The 21980-nt window shown below is 45.0% G+C and overlaps 1 protein-coding gene across 1 annotated transcript in view; it reads right to left on the bottom strand.

Annotated features, from left to right (window-relative positions):
• Window positions 1-21980, bottom strand: part of POMGNT1 (protein O-linked mannose N-acetylglucosaminyltransferase 1 (beta 1,2-)) — a 532666-nt gene that overhangs the window by 203701 nt on the left and 306985 nt on the right. Inside the window, exon 14 of the mRNA XM_069642286.1 lies at window positions 17491-17563. Coding sequence (XP_069498387.1) covers window positions 17491-17563 — 73 coding nt within the window. The remainder of the gene's footprint in view (window positions 1-17490; window positions 17564-21980) is intronic.

Here is a 21980-nt window from a genome sequence, read left to right as displayed (position 1 = left end):
GGCAAAAAATACCAACCGGAGAATTATTATTAAATAAACCGGCGGTATGTTCGAGGCTATAGGAATTAAATAATTAAAGTTGGTAGCCTCGAACAATGGGAAATCCCATAGGGATATATTTGTGGTCGAATATAAAAAGTAGTTTCCACTGCCACCAGCCAAAACTCGATCAGGGGGGACGGAGACGTACCCCCTCGACTAACAGACCCCGGGGCAATCTAATTGCTACGGCCAGTACGTCCACAATATGATGGTTTGTACTGGTTCTGTTCAGAATTTGAGACTAGTAAAGTCAATGGTGACTTTACATGCCCTGGGAGACAGCAGTCAGTCCCAGGGTATGGAGTCTATACTGGGGGGTCACTATGACACACCTGTGTTACTGCACTGAGGGTGCTGTGTAACACATCACAAAAACACATGAAGCCCTATGGAGTAAAAGACCCCATAGCCCATTAAACACATATAGAATCAAAGAGAAACACTCAAATCATGTCCAAGAGTGAGGGTAAAAGAGTCTCACTCTTGGCAGGAGAAAGAAATAAACCCCAAAAAATCCAGCAAAGCTGCTGGGGGACTCACTAGGTTAGGAAATTCAGCCTAAACAGAGAATTCTCCCTAACAATTACCTGTGATGGACCCCTCAGAAGCATCAGCCTTGGACACCCCAATAACGAGCGAGAAGGTACTCAAGGCAATATCAGGACTTAAGCTGGGCAGGGCCCCTGGGGAGGACGGATTCACTGCAGGCTTTTATAAGGCCTTTGGAGACCTACTAGCGGGGTTCTTGGCGGGCCTATTCACAAATATCATGAGGACCGGGAGTGCACCCCCGTCTTTTGGCAAAGCACTGATAACAGTGATTCCGAAGGAGGGCAAAGATCCAGCAGACTGTCGGTCTTATAGACCAATTTCCCTCCTGAACGTGGATGCTAAACTGTTCACCAGGATCATAGCCACGAGAATAGACAGCCATATGCCGGTACTCATCCATTCCGACCAGGTGGGCTTCATACAGGGGAGACAGGGGGCAGACACACTCCGTAAAAACCCTGCACCTCAGGATGGAAGCGGCCCCGAAGGGAGACAACCCTGTCTTGGTGGCCATCGGCGCCGAAAAAGCGTTCGACAGGGTGGACTGGGAGTTTCTACATGGTGTCCTTGTCAAACTGGGCTTCGGTGAGGGAATCAGACGAGCCATTAGGGCCCTATATACATACCCCTCAGCTAGAGTCATGGTAAATGGTCGCCTGTCACGAACATTTAGCCTTCAAAGGGGGACGAGGCAGGGCTGCCCCCTCTCCCCAATCCTGTTCGCCTTGACCATGGAAATACTCGCGGAGTACATCAGATGTGCCCCGATGGTCCGCGGTATTGATGTTGGAGGTCGGACCTTTAAGCTCGGCCTCTATGCAGATGACATACTGCTCCACCTGAGGGAACCTAGTAGTTCTGTCCCGGCTGCCGTGCATGTTATCGAACGGTTTGGCCAATTCTCAGGCTTCAGGATAAACATTGGGAAATCATTGATCTTCCCCTTTGCCCAGGTACAGACAGGGACCTGACGGAGCTGTCCCCCCAGGGTTTCCAAATCTGTAACGAAGAGATCAAATACCTGGGGATCAATATAGTCCAGCCCCACGTAGATTTAAGCCAGGCAAACTACCCCCCGCTGTTCGACAAATTATTCAAAGAGATGGAGACATGGGGTAGGGGACAAATCTCATGGATGGGAAGAATAAACGCCATAAAGATGAACCTCCTCCCCAGGGTCCTGTATGTTTTCCAGATGCTACCTCTAGAGGCCCCAGAAGCACTCCTTAAAGAAGCCAAAAAACGCATAACGAAATTCGTATGGCAAGGCCAGAGACCCAGAATAGGTTATGAAACACTCACCCTCCCCAAGGATAGAGGGGGGTCGGCCTCCCAGACTTACGAACCTACCACAGAGCAGCCCAGCTCAGAAACCTGGCCCCCCACCTCAGAGTACCCCAACAAGCAATGGGTCTTTCTTGAAAACTCCCTCCTGAGCCCTGTCACAGTAGGTGAGTGGTTATGGGTCCCGATGAAAAAGCTCCCAAGGAGAATTAGGGAACACCCAATACTAGTAACAATGTGGAAGGCGCTGGAAGGTAAGGGACACGGAGAGAAGGTGATCACTTGGCCCACCCCAATGAGCCACATCTGGTCCACACCAGTTTTAGAGGAAATTTCATGCCACGAACACTATCAGCCCTGGTTCGACGCGGGCTTATGCAGAGTTGGTCAGTTGGTCAGGGAGGAGTACTTTATAAGTATCCAGGAGCTTGAAGAGTCCCTGGGAATAGGCAGGCTCTCCCCACTCCTCTACCTGAGACTCATGGGAATCCTAATGAAACCAAAACTAAAGCCCAAATTACAAAGAAAACTCACCCCAGTTGAGAAAATCTTAGACACCCATGTAGTAATGAAAGGCCTCATCTCACTCCTTTATTCTGCCCTTCTAACCCCCCCGGGAGGGAACCACCAAAAGCCTCAGAGGGAAATGGGAAAGAGATTTGGGTTGTAGGATCGGAGACAATCTCTGGGGGTGACTCTGTAGTAGATCATTCAAGACTTCGATCTCCTGCCAATACGAAACCCATGCTGTTAAACTCTTCCACAGATGGCAGTATGACTCGATCACACACTATGATGTTCCCAGATGTAATCCCACTTTGCTGGCACGGGTGTGGGGAAAGGGCAAACTATTGGCACATGTGGTGGTCATGCGGGAAGGTCCAAACTTACTGGGCCGAAGTGCTCAGCTGGCTGAAAGAGGAGGGAGAAGGGGTACTCCCATTGGACCCAATCTTGATATTGTTCGGCCTGCAGCGTAAGGATGACCACTGGGAAATATTACCAGACCTCTCACACTCCCTACTGTTGGCAGGCAGAGCGGCCCGTGCTAGAACATGGAAGAGGCCCGCTCTCCCCACGAAGAGAAATTGGGTGATGATAGCCAAAGACATATTCCTTATGGAAAGACTTACAGCGGCTCTACATGGTTCAAGCACCCAAATAGAGATAGACTGGCTGTAATTTCAAGAGGTGTTTGGCAAAACAGAGGTCACGTCCTGAGACCCTCGGCCATCTCGGCCACACAAGCCCTGACATTGAACGAATGGACCTGGAACTTGGAAAGCCGGTTAACCACTGGCGGAGAAAACCCCGATCGACGCTGCCCTATGCCGCATGACTTCTATAAGCAGTCCGAATAGCCTGAGATACTGGGTGGGGGGGTGGGGGTTAATAAACGCAGGGAATAATGGCCTATAGTTTGATTTGTTGAGGGTGATTGCCCAAATGTTGAGATTTGAGTACCTATGCTGTTATTTTCAACAGCATAGGTAGGGTTTTGGGACTGAAGACCGAGTCGACCACTGGGAAGAAAAACCCGACGGAAAAACCATGCACGAAGCTTGCTGCACCCTTGAACTGCCTTGTGAAGCCCTGCTGCTGTGCTGAAACTCTTTTCTGAGAGTTTCCAGAAGCTTCGGAAAGGACGACTTTCCCTTGGGTTAGAGGGACAAACTAACCCCAAGACAAACTCCACTGGACGACCTTCCCCCGACTGGCTGTACTTCTTTGCTGCTGCAAACCGAGTGCAAGGGGGTCGAGAAATTCATACGCGAGTGTAACGTCTGATCTGGCCAGAAGCTCCAGGAGTCTCCGCAGGACCCTCCCGAAGCAGGACGACAAGTGCTTGAGTTGTAAGTGATTTCAATCCGACACACACCTAAGTCAATGCCTAGCGTGTAATGCACAACTGAAATCCTTATTTGTGTCTAAAAGTTCTTTTATTCTGAACAATGTACCACTCATATCACGCCCCTCTCCTGGAACCCCTCCGGTCACACTGAACCAGGAATCAGGCTGGTTTGCAAAGTTAAAATATTTATGTTGTTACAAATTAATAACACTATGTTTCAATGGGTACACAATGATCACCAATGGGGTGATGTAACACTAAATAATCTCTTTAATACACAAGGAGTAATAGTAAACAAAACAATTCAGCACATAAACAATACTGTTGTGTGTGTTCAGACCAAATAACAGTGTGGTTACTAGTTCCCCCTGCACACCCCTCAACCCCTCCAACAGGCAATGTATAGAGATAGGAGGAGAGAGCAGGTATTCAGGAATGGCAGAATTCAAACAAAATATCAATCCCAATTTCCCCCCAGCAACACAAGAGAAAACAGAATTGATTGGCAAGCGGTCAGAATGGTGTTAAAGTTATCTTAGAATAAATTGGGTAAAAACACTAAATATGGTTTAAATTGCTGAAATTATTTGAATTCTTATGGGAGCCGCTTTGGATAGTTGCACACAGACACTAGCAATGATTTGATACTCAGGAACAATGTGAAATCTTAAAATGAAGGTCGGAAGCAATCAAAAGCTGTTTTACACGTGTCTGAATTCCCCTAAAACGAAATTTGCGTCAAACTTTTCATTGCGCGATAATTGCGATTAAGGGAGAGCTATGGGGATTTGGGATGCAGTTTCAGATGCGAATTAAAGATGTGGATGTTGGCTACAAGCAGACGTTTCTAGCACAAAAATGGAGCGAGTTATGGACGTTTTAGTAGAGGTCGTTTGTTTCGAGTAGGCGCAGGAATGGAAAACAGGAATGCTCTTTTAAAAGAGCAATGAGATTTCTTACACTAGATTAGGACTATAGAAAAAGAGAATGCCACACATGAATCTCCACAATTCTTGGCCTGGGGACCCTTCCCATGGTGGATACCCAATTTCTTTCTGGGATTCACTTTAGTTACTCACAACACTCATGACTTATGATTTTAGAATACAAATAAGAGAAACTCAGCGCAAAAAAGTTCTGACAATTCAAAAATACTCCTAACAATATCAGGTTCTGAAGACAAGATAGGGTAGGTTTAAGATAGGGATTAGCTATGGACAGTACATATGCTAGTGACAGTTCTATCGATAAATTCTCACGAGATATGTTTTGAAACGGAACCACCAGGATTCTGGTCCGTCAAGATTTCTGGTCAGTGATTCTGGTCAGGACAGACTGCTGGGCACCACGGATTGGACTCTGTCTGTTCACAGCATGGCACAGGACTAGATTGGATCTGCAATGGTTCTGGTCACAGCACGGCACCAGACTGGATTGGATCTTTTGGTTCTGATAATTAGTTCAGCAGGCAAGCAGTACAGCACAGCCCGGCTGTCTTTTGGTTCCCCTTAGGTTTCTGGGGTTGGTTCTGGAAATGTAAGGCCTAGCTGAAAATGGTTCAGCTATGCAATGGGCAAATGGTTCTGCTTTGCCAAGTTTCTGGAGTCTGGAGCAAGTAAGATGGATAGGTCTGCAACAGGGTGATCCGCTGGCATTCGGATAGTGGGGGAATCTGTCAGTCTTTTTCTGCCCTCTGCTGTCTCTATTTATGCTTATGATAAAGGGGTGTGTTTGCTGGATTAGCCCAAGCTCGCGCCTTTGACAGGGATTGGTCAAGGTCTCCCCCCTTCCTTGATAGGAGGAGAAAAACAGTGTGTTACCTTTATGGTGTGGGTTTATGAGGCCTAGAGTCCACCCCTAACCTCTTGAACACAAAATCTACTTTTGGGACAATATATATTTCCAAATGTGCAACCTCTATAACAAATCATATATACAGATTACATATTTTGTGTAGCAGATCCTCCTCCAAGCCCCGTAGCTGTGGGATCTTGTGTCTGCTTTTCACAGAATTTTGCCCTTTTCATCCGGAACACGTCTAATTTAGGAGCAAATTTCTACAAATGTGCACGTTGAACATGGGCATACATGTATAAAGTGTCATACTTCTCTCAGAAATACATTTTGTGTAATATCACAGTTATCAGTCTTTTTAAAATGTGTCTTTTGTCCTTGTTAAGCAAACAATGGTTGTTTAGCTCCACCCCTTTGGTCTCTCCCTGGGACTCAGGAGCATCTCCTCCCCGTTTCTCCTGGGCAGAGGCCATTTACGACTCTTCACACCTCACATTTCCTTTAGCTGGAGGAAGTCCATTGTCTCCTTCCCCCTGTAGACCAAATTCTCCTCCACCCTATAATCATCACGTAGGTGTGATTTCCTGTTGGAGAGGACTGGAGGGAGAGGCCCTGCCTCTGTGAGGAAAGCTGTTATTCCAGTTTGGGTGGTTTTAGCAAGGCTTAAATTTAAATGTTAATTCTGTTGCATTTTTCCTTAGTTTAAAACAAGCAGCTAGAACACTTATTACAGATTTTAAACCATGGGAGTCACAATTACAACATAGGTTACTCTCAGTAACAGGCCACTTCGATTTCACACACATGATTTCAGTTTATACATGTTTTAAAGTTTATCATGCAGGCTTCTGACAGCTGTCATTCAGGCAGCCGAGGGTACTGCACCCAGATTTTGACAGATTCCACAGGCAGGCAACTTTTGCTGTGGATGTTTCTTTTATACTTTCAGCTTTTCAGGACACTAAGTTCACAATGATTTCTTGAACTCGGTGAATTGTAGCACCCCGTAAGAATTTTGGATGTTTCAGTGTGTTTTGTACTGGCATTCTGCAGTTTCAGCAACAAGGAAAAAGGATTTAAAGCAAGATGTTGGATTTCTTTAGCAGAGCACTGCTTTTACCTCTGTGCTCCATTTTCACTTGTTGTGGAGCCCAGTGACATTTCAGGAGTGAAATCTCTTTTCCACCACTGACAACATGGGCCGCCATTTTTTTGTGCTTTGCAGAGCCCAATTTTCTGTGGTTTTGGCGCACAAGGGTTTTGTGGCCATTTTGATGTTTCTGGCCCCATCAGAACACAGTGATGCCGCATGGCAGAGCAAATGTGGGTTGAATCATCCCACAGAGCCCCCTCACCAGCGTGCAGGACTCAAGGAGTGAAGGAAGCCCTATCGGTATCCTAGATCCGCAGTGGTACAGTTTACCCAGTGAAGTGCAGCGGATCCGAAAGGAGCATGTGCTGCCACCGACATTCGAATTGCTGCCGCAGGAGTACCCAGATGTCCTCCCTCTTTTCCCCACTACTGAGGCCCAGGAATACAGGATCTGCATCGCTGCTACCCGATAGAAGCCAGCTGGACCACTCTTCTTCTAACCAAATGTACTGTTCTGACAGGGGGTACTTGCCTCTGTGTCTGTAGCTTGCTCTTCTCAGTTGAGACTTTCATTAGCTGCTTTTCCAGAGTTGATTTCAGCTCTGCCTTTCACAAGTGTAACAGCTTGCGACCCTACAGTGATTTTTCTTCAACAAACTCTAACCTTGTGCAAAACTTTTACTATCTAAGAAGTGCCTCAGCTCCATCGACTTTTCTCAAATTGACTTGGCCTGTCCTGGTTGCCTGCAGACTCTTCTATTCCATTTCACTTTGATACTTACTGTCCCTCATAGGTGATGCATTGGTTTTAAACTAATATCGCTGGGAAAGGTTTTTATCTAGACTTCATTGGAAGATTTAAAGTGCTCACATTCTCTGAGAATCTGTAACCTTTTTCTTTCCTCCAACATTTCCTTTCTGCGAATCTCAGAACATACTAAGTGTACTAGTGAAATATACATGCAATTACTGTCCAAGTTAGTGAAGTCACCTCAGGGTGTAGGAAGTGTGTAAGAAGCATCACTAAAGAGTATCGACTAGCTTTTTGTTGATTCTGAACAAGTATTTCTAAGTGTATTTTTATTGCTTCATATATTACCCTTTTTAAAGAATGCTTAATTAAAACCGACTTAAATAATAATTTTAAATAAAAACTTTGAGTGTAAGTGTTACATGGCTACTTGTATTTGTGGATTTCATTGCTACAGCTCAACAGCTCACATTTACCATTCTTGAGATAAGTCTGGCTGCTCAGTCACACTACCAGCTTGCGTAGTACAGACCTACACCAATAGGTGGATTACCCAATACCAAGAGGTATTAGGTAAGGAGGAGGTGCAGGAGCAGCAAAGCGCGATACACTCGCACATGGCGAGGAGAAGGTGAGCACATCGGTGCCCTTCAAAGGCTCCATTCCCCAATGCCACAATAACCTTTTGATCATTAATATCTGCACTATTTCTTTCGATTACTGAATGGCTGAAGCATTCAAAATGGCTGCCTTATCCACGGCAGAGCCAGCCTCGTGTTGCTAGGCATCGTCATCTGCATATCATCCGGACGCACATCCTCCGGCGAGGCGGAAGCCAGCCCACCGCTGTGAAGGCCTGTGGTGCACCAGCCCTGTTTTGCGCACGTGGAAACCATTTCCTTCTATCAGCAGGAGAGGGCAGGAGCCCTTTCCCTCCATGCTGCCCCCAATGCAGCCGGCGCGCTCTTCACGCAGACTGCAGGAGCAGCGAAGCACGAAGCACTCGCACATAACGAGGAGAAGGTGAGCACATCAGTGCCACTCAAAGGCTCCGTACGCCAATACCACAATCACCTTTTGATCATTAATATCTGCACCATTTCTTTAGATTACTGAATACCTGCAGCATTCGAAATGGCCGCCTTATCCATGGCAGAGCCAGCATTGCGTTGCAAGGCAACGTCATCTGCAGATCATCTAACGCACATCCTCCGGCGAGGCGGAAGCTGGCACACCGCTGCAAAGGCCTGCGGTGCAAAGGCCCCGTTTGCGCACTGGTGTGTGCCGGCGCCAGGCCCCTCATGATATCTGCCTCACATTGGTAAGCTATCCACTTGTCCACATTGCCCAGTCTCCTGTGCCCAACGAGTCATCACCCGCCTTTACCAAAACTATATTTTATCCCCGACGCAGCCCAGCAACCTACACGCCCCTATTGACTAACTTGCTTGATCGCTTACCTGCAGTCGCTTCACACTCTCTGCCATTATTCTCGCTACCTAACCCTCATCGCCTTGAATGTCATGTGTCTTCACAAATTGCCCAACAGATGATCACACCTGCTGAGCACTGCATATATCTATATGCCTCTGTTAAGGGTCTAAAGGCAAATAATTACGGCTCCTGTTTGAACCATCTGCTTCCACAAACTAAAGGTCGTACTTGTGCTTAGCATTGCTCATTATGCCCCCGGCATTCTATGGATCGTGTTCCAACTAGCCCACCGTACCATATTCGCATCTGAGCCTAGATCAACCATCCTACTGTGTTCTCTATGCATTCTCACTGGTTTTAACTAATTTGAAGTAGCCTACTGCACCAAGTCCTTCTCTAGTGCTTCTTATCTGATTTGAAATAGCTCATTGTATCTCATGTAAATGGTAGTGCGGGTGTGTATTTTCACCGCTGTTAACCAATTCGATAAAGGCCTATTGCATCGTGTGCATCTTACCCGATTTAAATAGCCTACTGTACCTCATTTACATCCTCAGTGCTGTGTTCTCTATGCATTCTCGCTGGTATTAACTAATTTGAAATAGCCTACTGCACCATGTCCTTCTCTAGTGCTTCTTATCTGATATAAAATAGCTAATTGTATCTCATGTACCTGGTAGTGCGGCCTGTGTATTTTCACCACTTTTAACCAATTCGAAATAGCCTACTGCATCGTGTGCATTTTAGTGCATCTTACCTGGATTTAAAATGGCCTACTGAACCTTATATATATATATATATATATATATATATATATATATCCTCAGTACCTTCTGCGCATCTCCTCCGCTTTTAACCAATTCTGAAAAAGACTACATCATGAGCATTTTCAGTGCGTTTTTACTGATCTGAAACAGCCTACTGTATCTCCATGTGCATCCTCATTGCTTTTAACTGCTTTTAGCTACCTGCACTAGCCCATTGTATTCCTGGCGTACCTTGAGTCTACGCTAGCAATTAAACTGTATGCTAAAACCTGTATTGCTAATTTAGAAATAGCTGTCCAGAAGACAACTAAACTATTTCTTGCTCTACCAACACGCCTACTCTACCCTAAACAGATGCACAGTAGGCCAATTGAAGCAGCCCATGATACTAAAACCATAACAATCTACCCCACTACCATCCATGTTCTGGACACTGAACTCCAATACACCACACCTTAACCAACTATCAGCACACTATGGTCGCCTCTGCCTTACAGTCCATCATACGGTGGTTCTTACTGGCACTAGTACTAAACTCTACAGACTTACATAGCAACCCTGCCCCAGAGTTTATTACTAGGAATACCATGACAGCTATAGTAGATGACACATGTACCCTATTGGCACCTAGTAACCTGTGACAACGACAATCGTCACTTACTGCCAATCTCACCCAAAACCCACCTAGATCCAACATACCTTGCCACTTACTGGCTAGAATACTAGACTCCGTTCCAGACTATCGAAATTATTCAAACCTCCCGCCAGCTCAACGACTAACTATGGCCTTATGAAAAATTGCGACAAACAAATTACCATAACCAAAAATACTGATCCCAACACCTCATCTATGCCTAAAATATAATACTATAATTATAGTAATCCCACTTATAGAAAAGAAAATATAGGCAGAACAAATCCCACCTCCCGACAACGACAGGCGAAGTCAACTATTGCACCTCAACTGTCCCGCTGTCAGGGACCCATGCTCCAAACCATAAGGGGTCCTTAATCAACTAGGTCCTTAGTTGCTCATACCAAGGAGATAGCTGACTTAACCCATGCAGAAAACTACGACTTCCTAGCTGTTACTGAATCTTGGCTACATGCAGCAGCAGGCCCTGCCCTCATGCTCGCAGTACCTGCCAACTATACCATTCTTCGAGCAGACAGAACCGACACACGTGGAGGTGGCATAGCTCTCATAGCTAAAACCAAGGCTTGCCCCATCCCCAAACGTTAAATCGTGTGAATCCCTCACGGCCAAATTACTCATCTCTAACTCCCAAACGCTCATCATTCACCTAATATACGGACCTACTGGCCCCATTGCCTTATTCAAGCAGGATATCTCCACTATTCTCTCAAACAACCGAAAAAAACACTTCACAAGTACTCCTGCTAGGGGATCTTAACTTGGGATTCAATGACCCTAAAGACCAGCAACTAGCAGTAATAGCCAGTGTCCTATCTGAACTTGGCCTGACCCAGAAAGTGACACTACCAACACATGACAAAGGCAAAACACTTGACTGGGTGGCAGACTACAATTGTAATGCTGCCATCACTGCCATAACCCCACTAATATGGACAGACCACCATCTGATCGCATTCACATTAGATGCTAAAATTCTCTCAACCAAAAATAATCTAACTGCCCTTCCCACCATAAAAAGAACATTACCACAAACGAACTCCTACCCTTAATACTACCAACACTCAATTCTCTACCAGACACTCTTGATCTACCACCCGAGTTAACGAATACAACAAAACTGACTGAAGCTTTTGCACCTCTAAAAATGAGAAAAAGTAAATTCAGAGCACATCTGAACTCCTGGTTTACCCCACACCTCAAAACTAAGAAAGGACAAAAGAAAACATGAAGGCATCTGAAGGCAGACACCTACTGGTGCAAATAAACTGAACCTCATCAACATCTTTACTAAGTACAAAAACGAAATACTATGCACTAAGCAGGAAACATACAATAACAGGATCCTGCAAGCCAAATCAAGTACAAAGGAACTTTTTACTATCCTAAAAGAACTTGAAGCCCCGATCCCTGTGCCTGACAACTATGTAAAGGGCAAAACAAGGTGCTCTAACATACAGAAGGCCCTCACCAACAAAATCTCCACCCTTCAGGAAAAAATAGCCAACTAAAAATGTAATATACCTATCAAGACCACACAGGTTAACACCCCATCTCCTCTATCTAAACCAGGACGTTGCTTTAGCTTTGCTAAAGTTTCAATCTCAGGTTGAAAAAATCATCCTCTCTCTAAAACATAATTGTAAGGGAGATGTATGCCCAGCCCAAATCATCAAAGATGCGGCTAGAGACTTGGTGCTCTTCATCTCAAAGTTAATCAATGCTTCATTCACTACTGGCACCACCCCTGGTACTCCCACTCCTTAGAAAACAGTCATTAGATCCGCTATACCCACCAACTACAGGCCCATAACAGTGCCATTCCTACTAAAATGTTTAGATAGAGTGGCATATCTTCAAGATTACCTGGAGAATAACCAACTACTAGGAGCTCGGCAATCAGGATTCAGGCCACAACATGGTACTGAGACTGCACTAATGGACCTCAAGGCCCAGGTCGATGAGCTGAGAGATGGAGGAAAATCAGCCTTGCTGCTACTACTACTACTACTACTACTACTACTACTTGATCTCTCGGCAGCATTTAACCTGGTAGATCACAAGTTCTTATGTGATCACCTTGACTCAGCAGCGCACTTCTCCCAGAAGGCTGGATCCAATCCTTTTTGAGCAATAGGACTATTAAGAGTCTTTTCACCATCAGCAACAGCAGCCCTTATTCCCATCATGTGTGGTGTGCCACAGGGTTTATGTGTCTGGCCCACAATGTATAACATTTACCAAGCCCCTTGATTCTCATACCACTTACTGGGGATTATGATAAGGATTTGGCCTTGGTAAACAAAATCTACCTCATCATCCAGGAATGGATGGCGGTCCATCGACTATGCCTGAAGGATGACAAAACCGAACTCTTCATATTGCGAACCACATCTAACATTTACAAACTGGGTCATAAATATACCTCATTATTTATGGTAACACCATGAAAGTTGCCAAAGAGGTAAAAATATTAGGTTTTTACATAGACTCCACACTCACCAAACAGGTTAACTCCATTGCCTCTGCATCAGCTTACACTTGCAAGTTGACCAGAGCTGGCAAAACTTTCTATCCACAAACAGTTGCATGACTCTGACCAGAGCCTTAATACTGTCCACATTGGATTACTGCAATGCCCTATACTTGGGGGCCACCAAGTTCATCATCCAAAAAATCCAAACTCTTCAAAATAATGTGCTCAGAGCAGCACTGGGTATTTCCAGGAAAGAACATATTTCGGAATTGAGAAGACAGAACAATTGGCTTACCACTAGCGACAAACTCCACCTTAAAACTGCCTCACTAACTCATAAGTGCCTAAACAATGCTGCACCCTGATACCTCATAGAAAGATTTAACAAAAAATCCTCCAACCAGCTAAAAGTAACTGCTTGGTCGTACCAAGATTCAAATGGACTAAGGCTGGGGGTGGCAGCTTCCCAGTCAAAGCTGCGCAGCTTTGGAACTCCCTGCCTCCCGCTTTGAGGGTCGGATCAGACAAAGCTGAACTTTAGACAAAACATTATCAACTAGTTTAAACAAAATGACCACTAAATTATTCCGGCTACCAACTATGCTATGTTAAATGGGCATCCGCAGGCATACAGCTTACTGATCCTACCTCTGCCATGCAATGTCCTAACCACGTTTAATGTGTGTATATATATTCTGCTGTTGTACCTGAACCCTGAATGTATCATTACTGTGCATTTGGATTTAATTGTGCAACATGATATGTTTGCTGTTGTATCTGAACTTCTGACTGTATCATAACTGTGTATTTGTATTATAATTGTGTAACCTGTAACTATAAGCTGAAAATATTCTTGTACCTTGGGCCCTGATATGCTCGGGTCTGGCGCGCATTACATAACAAGAGGACAAGGGTTGTGTGGTCTCCCACCGGATTACTACATTAATTCCTGCCCAACAGCCTTTTGGCGTAATATACAATTATTTGCTTTTCAGCTCAGTGGGATACAGACTAGGGTACGGAAGAACTCTTTACACTAAGTTAGGGTTGCACCAGGCAGACCAAGGCAACTCCTCCACAACACTTAATGGCACACAGCCATTCTAGGCAGGTAAAACCCACTGATGTAATATACAGTTACAGTTGCTTTTTAGGTCAGTGGAACACAGACCAAGGTAAGCAATAACTAACTTATTTCATGATGGCACAAGGCAGACCAGACCAAGGCAATTAAAAACCCATACACAAGGAGCTACCAGCAACTTAAAGGTAGGTATACACCTAAGACTGTTTCAGCATCTGTATAAAACAGACCAGGAGAAGCAAAACCAAGTGTTAAAATTTAAGAATGATCCAATATTATTCACTGTAGGTAAAACCCAAGGCAGACTTTGTTTAGACAGGCTATACAGCATGTCAGGGGAAGCAAGACCCAGTGGGTGAACTTGCACATTAATATTCGGGAAGAAGTGAAGCCAACAGCGTTACTTTTGGGAAGAGCCACAACCAATTCACAGGCGAGTAAAATAAATTACATATACTTTTTAGAATGGCACAACACACATTCAAGGTAAGTAAGGACTTTTGTTAACTGTTCACTCTCAGAGTTAGTTACCAACTAACTCTTACACAAGTAAGTACACTTTTAAACACTGGTTATATTTTTCAAGGCCAAATCCTTTTCTTATGCAGCCCTTCCCTATTATATTACATGAGTTCTCTCAGATTCAGACGAGGGACCCGAGGGGTTAAGGTGCCAGTTGCAGGCAGGGTGAGATTGAATCCAGTTGCAGAAAAAGTCAGATTCTGTGGAAGATTGTTCAAACAAGTAAGCAGTTCACTTTAGAGTAGGTTAGGTCCAGGGACTTCCGAGAAGATACCCTAGGAGGATTTCAGCAGTGGGACTGGGTGAACTGGATGAGAGGACTCCCAATCACAAGAAACACCCCAAAGCTTTACAGGAAATCACAAAGGCTTAAGGTAGGTAAATACCCCAGCCAGCACAGCACCTCAGCACAGAGGAAAAGTTGCAGTAGGAGAGACTTCAGCATCTGCAGCCAAGAAACTGGTCAATGGATTCCTTTGTCATGAAGACGGAAGACAGTACTTTAGAAAGGATTTTGCAGCAGGGATCAACGGGGAAGGCTACAGGCAAGAGTTTCTTTGTGGCTGGATGCGGCTCTGATTTTGGCACCCTTTGCAGGAGCCAGAAGACTGAATATTGCTGGTTTGATTCTCGTCGCTAGCCGGGTACAGCACTTGGGTGAGGGGACTTCAAGGACTCGAATCGTGTCTCTGGAGATCCACGGGGATGCTACTAAAGTTTCAGCGCGATTCGGACTTAAGAAGACCATGTACCGCACAATGGCTTGAGGTCCCAGGGCATTGGGGTATTTCAGTCAGACAAGGTCACAGCACGACGTGGGATGGCCCAAAATACAGGTCTTCCCGAGTCCAGTGGATCGCACCAGGCCCTTGTCGTGGCCATCCTTTTCGGAGTCCCCAGGTTGCTTGGAAGGAAGGGTAACAGCAGGCTCTGGTTACACAGCAGGCTCTCCGGTCGCCGGAAATCATCTCTGCTTTATCTTCCTCTTCGGATTCAGGTCTAGTGGTTGTCTTCCTCTTCAGCTTCCAAGACCGGATTTTTATGCAGGAACCCAGTCAATTAAACAGACGCACAACAGTCAAACTTGGAGGGGTGGCAGTCCTTTCAGGACAGCCAGCCTCCCAGCTTGAACTCGATTCATCCAGTCACGCTGGAAGAGGAAAGGGAGTACAGTTTTGGACTGGTCCCTCGCTTCCTGCCTTCACAGACACAATGGATTCTGGGTGGGTTTGACCGAGGTCTATGCTGAAGAAAGAAATCGCTCAAAGAACTTTCTTTCCTTGGAGGGCAAGAAGGGACAAGAAGCACTAAAATGGCAAAAAAAGAAAACAGAGCCATTTGCACCAAATTTGTAAAAAGGTTCACTGCCACCAGCCATTTAAGGTAATCTTGTCCCTGTAACAGAATTGTTACAGTGCTAGTGAAAAAGCGGATACCTTGCATCTCCTCAGCACTCCACTTAAGGATGCATGGGTACTGGTTTCACATAACAAAATGTAGAAGGGATAGAATTATCCTTTCTACCCTTAGGAACTGTAGTTCGCACAAGGTTAGCCAGAGAAAGTAAAAGAGGAGCCCCAAAGGGCAACCCTGTAACAATAAAAGGTTTATACCAAAAAAGTGTGTCATTGAGGATACAAATAAAGGACACTATGGAGAGTCTTAAAATTGACACCCATACAAAGAGTACAAAGATCTGTGAGTGTGAAAAAAGGATCCCACTCACTGAGGTATAGGGAAAAATAATCTACCAGTCCAGCAACAAGTTCTGGGGTTCTCACAAGTGAGATCGATTTAGCAATAAAGGTAAAATCTTACCAAACACTTAAAAGAACAATAGAAAATATATTTTTTTTTAAGCTGGTGCAAACATAACCATCTTAAACCACTAAACCAAAATCAAACTTCAAGTAAACTATTTTGTTTTCATTAATTAGAAGACGTAAAACAAACCCAGAAGGATAAGCCTAAAAGTTTTGTGGAATTAAAAAAATAATTTTTCAAAAATAGGAAAAGCACGCTGTAATGTTCCTCCAACTATGAAAGTTAAGTAAACATTTCCACAAATAAAAGCCCAGCAAAGGCGCCCTGGAAAAGACATCAAATTAAGCTAAGCATGGAGTCACCTGAAACACCCCATGAAGGAAGCACATCATCAATTTACTTCTGTGGATGCATGAAACTGAATTTGCCAAAATCTTGACAATGTTTGAATATATTCCAGAACTTCCCAGGTTAACCCGCGTTCTCACCAACTCAATTGAACCCATCTCACCCTTTGAAGCATGAGGTTACACTTTTTAAAGATTTGACAGGGCCCCATCACAGGGTCAGAAATTAAGATTGGATAAGTAGGAGCTAAAATCAGCTCCTGGATGTCCAGCATTAACCAGTGAACAGGAGCTACCACTGGGTTACGAGGAGCCAGTACATAGCCTTCCGCAAATCTTACTTCCACATAGCATGCAAAATTATAATTTTGTCCATAATGTATAAACCCTTATTCTTCTATTGTCGTATAGATGTGTTCTATTTATTTATAGATTGTCCAACATGCAGAGTGAACTTCACATAGGTGTTAGTTCTCATTTGGCCTGTGGAGACAAAAGTAGCTCCCGGTAGCTTTTGGTATAAAGCGGACCAGGCTCTTCTAGGCTACAAGCAGGAGCTAAACAGCTCCCAGCTCCCCTCAATTTTGAACCCAGCCATCACATCCAAAACATTGTCCAAAAATCATACAAGTAGCATGAAAACGTTCCTATAAAATCCACTTTAAGGTTTTTTTTTTTATAAAACTAAAATGGGGGTGGAAAAAGACCCTTTCGGAGAGAGTACCCTACTCTACTTACGGGGGTTGGCAAAGTTCTGAATAATAATTATATAATACAATGGCTTGATATTATAAGCCTTATTTTCCAAGAAGAATTATTCATTCAGAAGCTCAGATGCAAACAATCATAACTCTGAAAGCATGTTGTAATGAAAAAAGAACAATCAGTGATTTATGGCGGAAATGGTGCACAGTAAGGTAAAGCTATTCGCCAACCTCTCAAGTGTGAAACGTCTCGCACAAACGGTGAATAATTGGGTCACAAAAGCTTGTAAAAGTAAACCTTTAAATACATTGAAAATCAAGGCAATGTGTCATCAATCAGTCCCATTTCACACACATAACTTAACCAACCTGATCGTTCCAAGCAGAAATGCAGTACAGGCTCTCATCTTCCTCCAGTAAATGGACCGTCTGACTCAAAAAACTAGAAAGAAACCACATGCATATATTTTCACTTGAACATCAATAATATGCATCTTATTTATTCAACATAAAGCACTGTGGGTTATTTGCAATATACATACACATACAACATTTCAGGAGTGTGGAAGGTAGACAAGGATAAGTTATTCAAGATGGAGTTTTGTGGCAAGCTGATCTAAGTAACAATGCCTGCTTTTGTGAGATTGAAAAGCCTAAAATACAACTCATTTATATTTGCACTGACCGTTTTGACATGGTCTAATCGGAACCCTCGTCGGGAATGGATGTGCCCAAGGAGGGCCCTAAACCGAGAGTCATAGTGCACCAAGTACCGTTTTGCTGTGTGCAAATCCACTACCGATTAGTAGCATTGATTTAATCGCAGTTTGGATATATGAGATAGCCTAGTGGTAGTTTTAGGAGGCACCCTGTTAAAACGCATGAATATTAACAACTCACAGATCTGGACTGCCTAAGTGTGGGTGAAGGAAATTAAATGTGAAACTTGTGGATTGTTTAGGAGGGCTTCCTTATCTGACCAGACTGCTAGGCAGGCAAGGATCCAGCTCTACATGGACAACACTGACATTATTGAGGCATTTCCTGCGCCCTATTGCTTGGTGAGATCATTATCTGCCCGGGAAAGATGGTGTGTCTGGGGATTGTGTTTTTTAAAAGTAGCTTAAATATTTCAAATTTGTATTTTCAAATTCCAAAGACTATTGTTGCAGACTCTGGACGCTTAACGTAATTTGCGCGACTGATGCTAGCCAGTCCCACCAGGCCTCACAGGTTCGACCTGCATAAGGCTGGGGATAATGCCGGAAAGATGTTGGTTTGTCCGCAAGCTGTGTAAACATGATTACAATGTTCAGTTTAGCTTGCAGCATGTCGATGGCGATATATGAAAAGCGCTGACAGATTATTATAGTCGTCTCTATGCGCCACCAACTGATGCATATCGCGACCCAGGTTTTCTGCCCACCTTAAGGAGATTACTTTGTCCACCATTTCCTTCCAGGTGAGAGATGTTTTGGATTCTGAAATCAGAGGTGGGACTGTTTTTGGCCTCATCCGCTCTACAATGCAGCAAATCTCCGTGGCCCAGCGGTTTCCAATAGAGCTATGGAAGGCGCTACGTGATCGGGCATCATGTCCCTTTGCTCTTGATGGTCCAGGCTTCTAGGATCAACGGGGAGCTGATGCAACTATTGTAGTAATATCAAAGGATGGTTAAATCGACTAAGTGTGCCTCATACAGGACTATTTTGCTCATGAATGCAGACGCAAAGGTATTGGCTAAAGGTATCCCTGATGGACGTCCTTCCCTCTGTCGGGGGGAAATTCTGCCGGGGTCGGCCGGCCGCCCGCAGACCTCCGGGCAGGGAGGCCCCAACTCCTCCCGTGTATATCTCGGATCGAGACAGAGTATGAGGCACACACAAGGAGCAAGGCAACTTCTGCTGTTTATTATGCAAACGGCAGGGATGGGTCAAGGAGCGTACGCGTTCGTCCTGACACACACACGATCGTGGGGCTCGCAGGCCCTTTTTACTGTAATATGACGCGCTACTTGCGTCACTTCAAAAAGTTAACAAAAACCTACCGCCACTCTTAATTGGTTGCTCGAGTGGTAGGGTTAGTATAGTACACATATAGAGAATGATATTAGTGGTCAAGGTGTAGTCAGGTGGTATATCTGGGTTGTCCCTTCAATTAGATACATAAGAATTGTTACATGAAGACCCCTGAGGATTGGCTAATGTTACTGACGTCTGAGATAAGAGCCCCATGTTCTGATTGGTGCATCCGTGAGCTCCCCAGCCTGGGACCACCGTTGTTCCCAGCTCTCGGTGTACCCGTGTTTGCAACAATGTTTCAATATGGGTACATGCAGACAATGTGAGGATTTATTCATAGGTGGGAGCTGACCGTTCCCACTGCAGCAGGTGTCCATTGAGCCTTTCAAGTGTCCCGGCCTGTGTCTCGTAGTGCGGGACCCAGACGCCCTGTCTCTCCTGGGTTTTGGCATCTCGTCAGGTTCGGCTTGGTCACGTGAGGCGGGACCGTGTTTGAGGCAGAATTCTGCACAATTAATATTGTTTTTCCACTGTGTGTCTGGTTTAATTTGTAGATATGATTCTAACGTTGGTACGCGGAGTGCGAGGTTGCAACATCGTGCCTTTGATGATTTGGTCTTGGATGTGGGTTTGCAACATTGCGACCTTGGCTGGGTGCTCCACCAGGCTCATTCTGCAGGATCAGCAACCTGACTTTTGCTTTGTTAATGTCCACGGAACTCTTGCTTGAGGCCTACTTGGGCCTGGTGCATAAGAGATCCATTTCGTGCATGGGTGCTTTAGATTATAGTGGCATATATTTCCATGACCAATATCGTGTTTCCATTATACCTCTCACGGTGGTAACGGGTTTCAAGGGAAGCATGAGCAAGCGTTATAGATGAGTTCATGATGCGTCTTGCGTTTCTGTACTCTGAAAGCCTATGTAAAAATAATAAAGATGCATGTCCGTGAATATGCCTGTCGCCTACGTCAGAGCACTGAGTATATTCTTCGTGTAGATTGGTGTGGGAATGTTAAGTGTGTATATTTATACAGATGTGCTTCCCGTTGTCTAGGTCGTCATGGCATCTCTAACGACGTGTGGTTTTTAGTCTAGCTGATCCGGGCCGCAGGTGTCGGCACGGCCAGTGCGGGCTGCTGGGCAGGCAGGTGGACACATCCGTATGTTCCTGTACCATGGTACCTGGTCGTCTGGTAACTGGACGAACTCTTCTCGCGGCGGGTGTCTGGGCCGTGACCCTCTAGGCCAAGCGCGAGAGGTGAAGGACGGGAGCCTGGTCTTCCATTCTCCCACTTCAGTCCCCCCTCTGGTCGACTTGTCGACCACAAACATATCCTTCTCGTTATCTCCTCTTACCCTCCATATCTTAGTTATCCCTCCGAGATGTCCATAATGGTTTACATGATCTTCAAACGACCAATACATGTATTCACATGTTCTTCCAGGAGTACAGTATACCCATCTTCCTATGTAGCTCCTGGGGTTCCTTGGGTTCTCGATCTTCACTGATGGTGGATCTAGATGGTTGGCGATGATTTGTGTGCGCAGCTTCTCCCTCTCTTGTATTATCACCCCTGTATGCTGACCATCATCTGCTGGCATCAAGGGGTGCATTCCCACCATTTCCAGCAACTCGTCAGTCGTGCGTGCCTTCCGGGCCTTCCAAAACCTAATTATTATCAGGGCAGCTCCAGCCAAAATAGCACATCCCACTATTATTTTCAGTCCATCTGACAGCCAAGATGGCATCCATGACCATAATAGTGAAAACCAGCTCTTATCCTTGTTCACACCGTTACTTTCGTCCATCATTTTGGAGTGCATCTGGGCCAATTGTGAAACTGCTTCTGTCAGCGTACCATTGTCAGCATCGTTGGCAGGTATGAACGTGCAGCAAGATTGTCCTATCTTTGCACAAACTCCTCCTTCCATTGCTGTGAGGAGGTCCAATACATATCTGTTCTGGAGTGCAACCATCCTTACAGCTCGCAGCTCCTCTTTAATTGCGTTGAACCCATTTACTGTTGAATTGATGGTCATCATTAGTTCCCACCTTGTTATTTGGAGCCATTTTGCGTTTGCGTATGCCTGCAGTCCCGGATGTATTATTGAGGAGAAGAACATTGCTGCTCTGCTGAATAGTCTATGTTCTGGCGGTATTGATGTTAGTTCCGTTTCCGATCTTCCCCACAGGTAATTTCCTGTCAATGGCTCTCCTTGTCTTTTTCTCCTGTTTAGGACAGTATTATTGCTGTTGGTCCTGTTTCCTTGCTCCTTCTGGAGTGGTGCAGATCTCTTTCTTCTCTTATCCCCTTCATCCATTTTAGGAAATTTCGCCACATCGACATGCTTCTTAGGTACCACTAGTGATGGTACATTGACGTGTACCATTGTGCACACACCATTCCACAGGGGAGGCAATGTATGATATGCCTTTTCCCCACAGGCCCAATAATGGTCCATTATTACTGCTGTTCCCGCTCCCCCCTCAGGTAACTCCATCACGTTTGCACAATTGGTGTTATATCCTACGTCCACCTCTCCTTTATGCTGGTAGCATACTTTGGGTGCAGTCAATGGTAGTATAGTTATCGGGTCTTCATCTTCTTCTACCCATGTGAGCATTGGTACATACTTGATCCACGTCGTCCAACATCGATGATTGTGTGTCTCGATAGTTGATAGTTTCTTTTGTTACCATGTTGCTGCCAATCACTCCTATCTCCCAGCTGTTGCCCAGGAACACCTTTCCTGTTATCGTCAGTAGCGGCCTTTCCCAGCATCCTTGTTTACCCGGAACTTCAGTGGCGTACCAATCACATGGTAGGTACTGC

Source organism: Ambystoma mexicanum, chromosome 1q (genome assembly GCF_040938575.1).
Source record: "Ambystoma mexicanum isolate Mex_15411 chromosome 1q, UKY_AmexF1_1, whole genome shotgun sequence".
NCBI lineage: Eukaryota > Metazoa > Chordata > Amphibia > Caudata > Ambystomatidae > Ambystoma > Ambystoma mexicanum.
The sequence above is the reverse complement of the archived record's forward strand: the minus strand, read 5'-3'. Positions and strand labels throughout refer to the sequence as shown.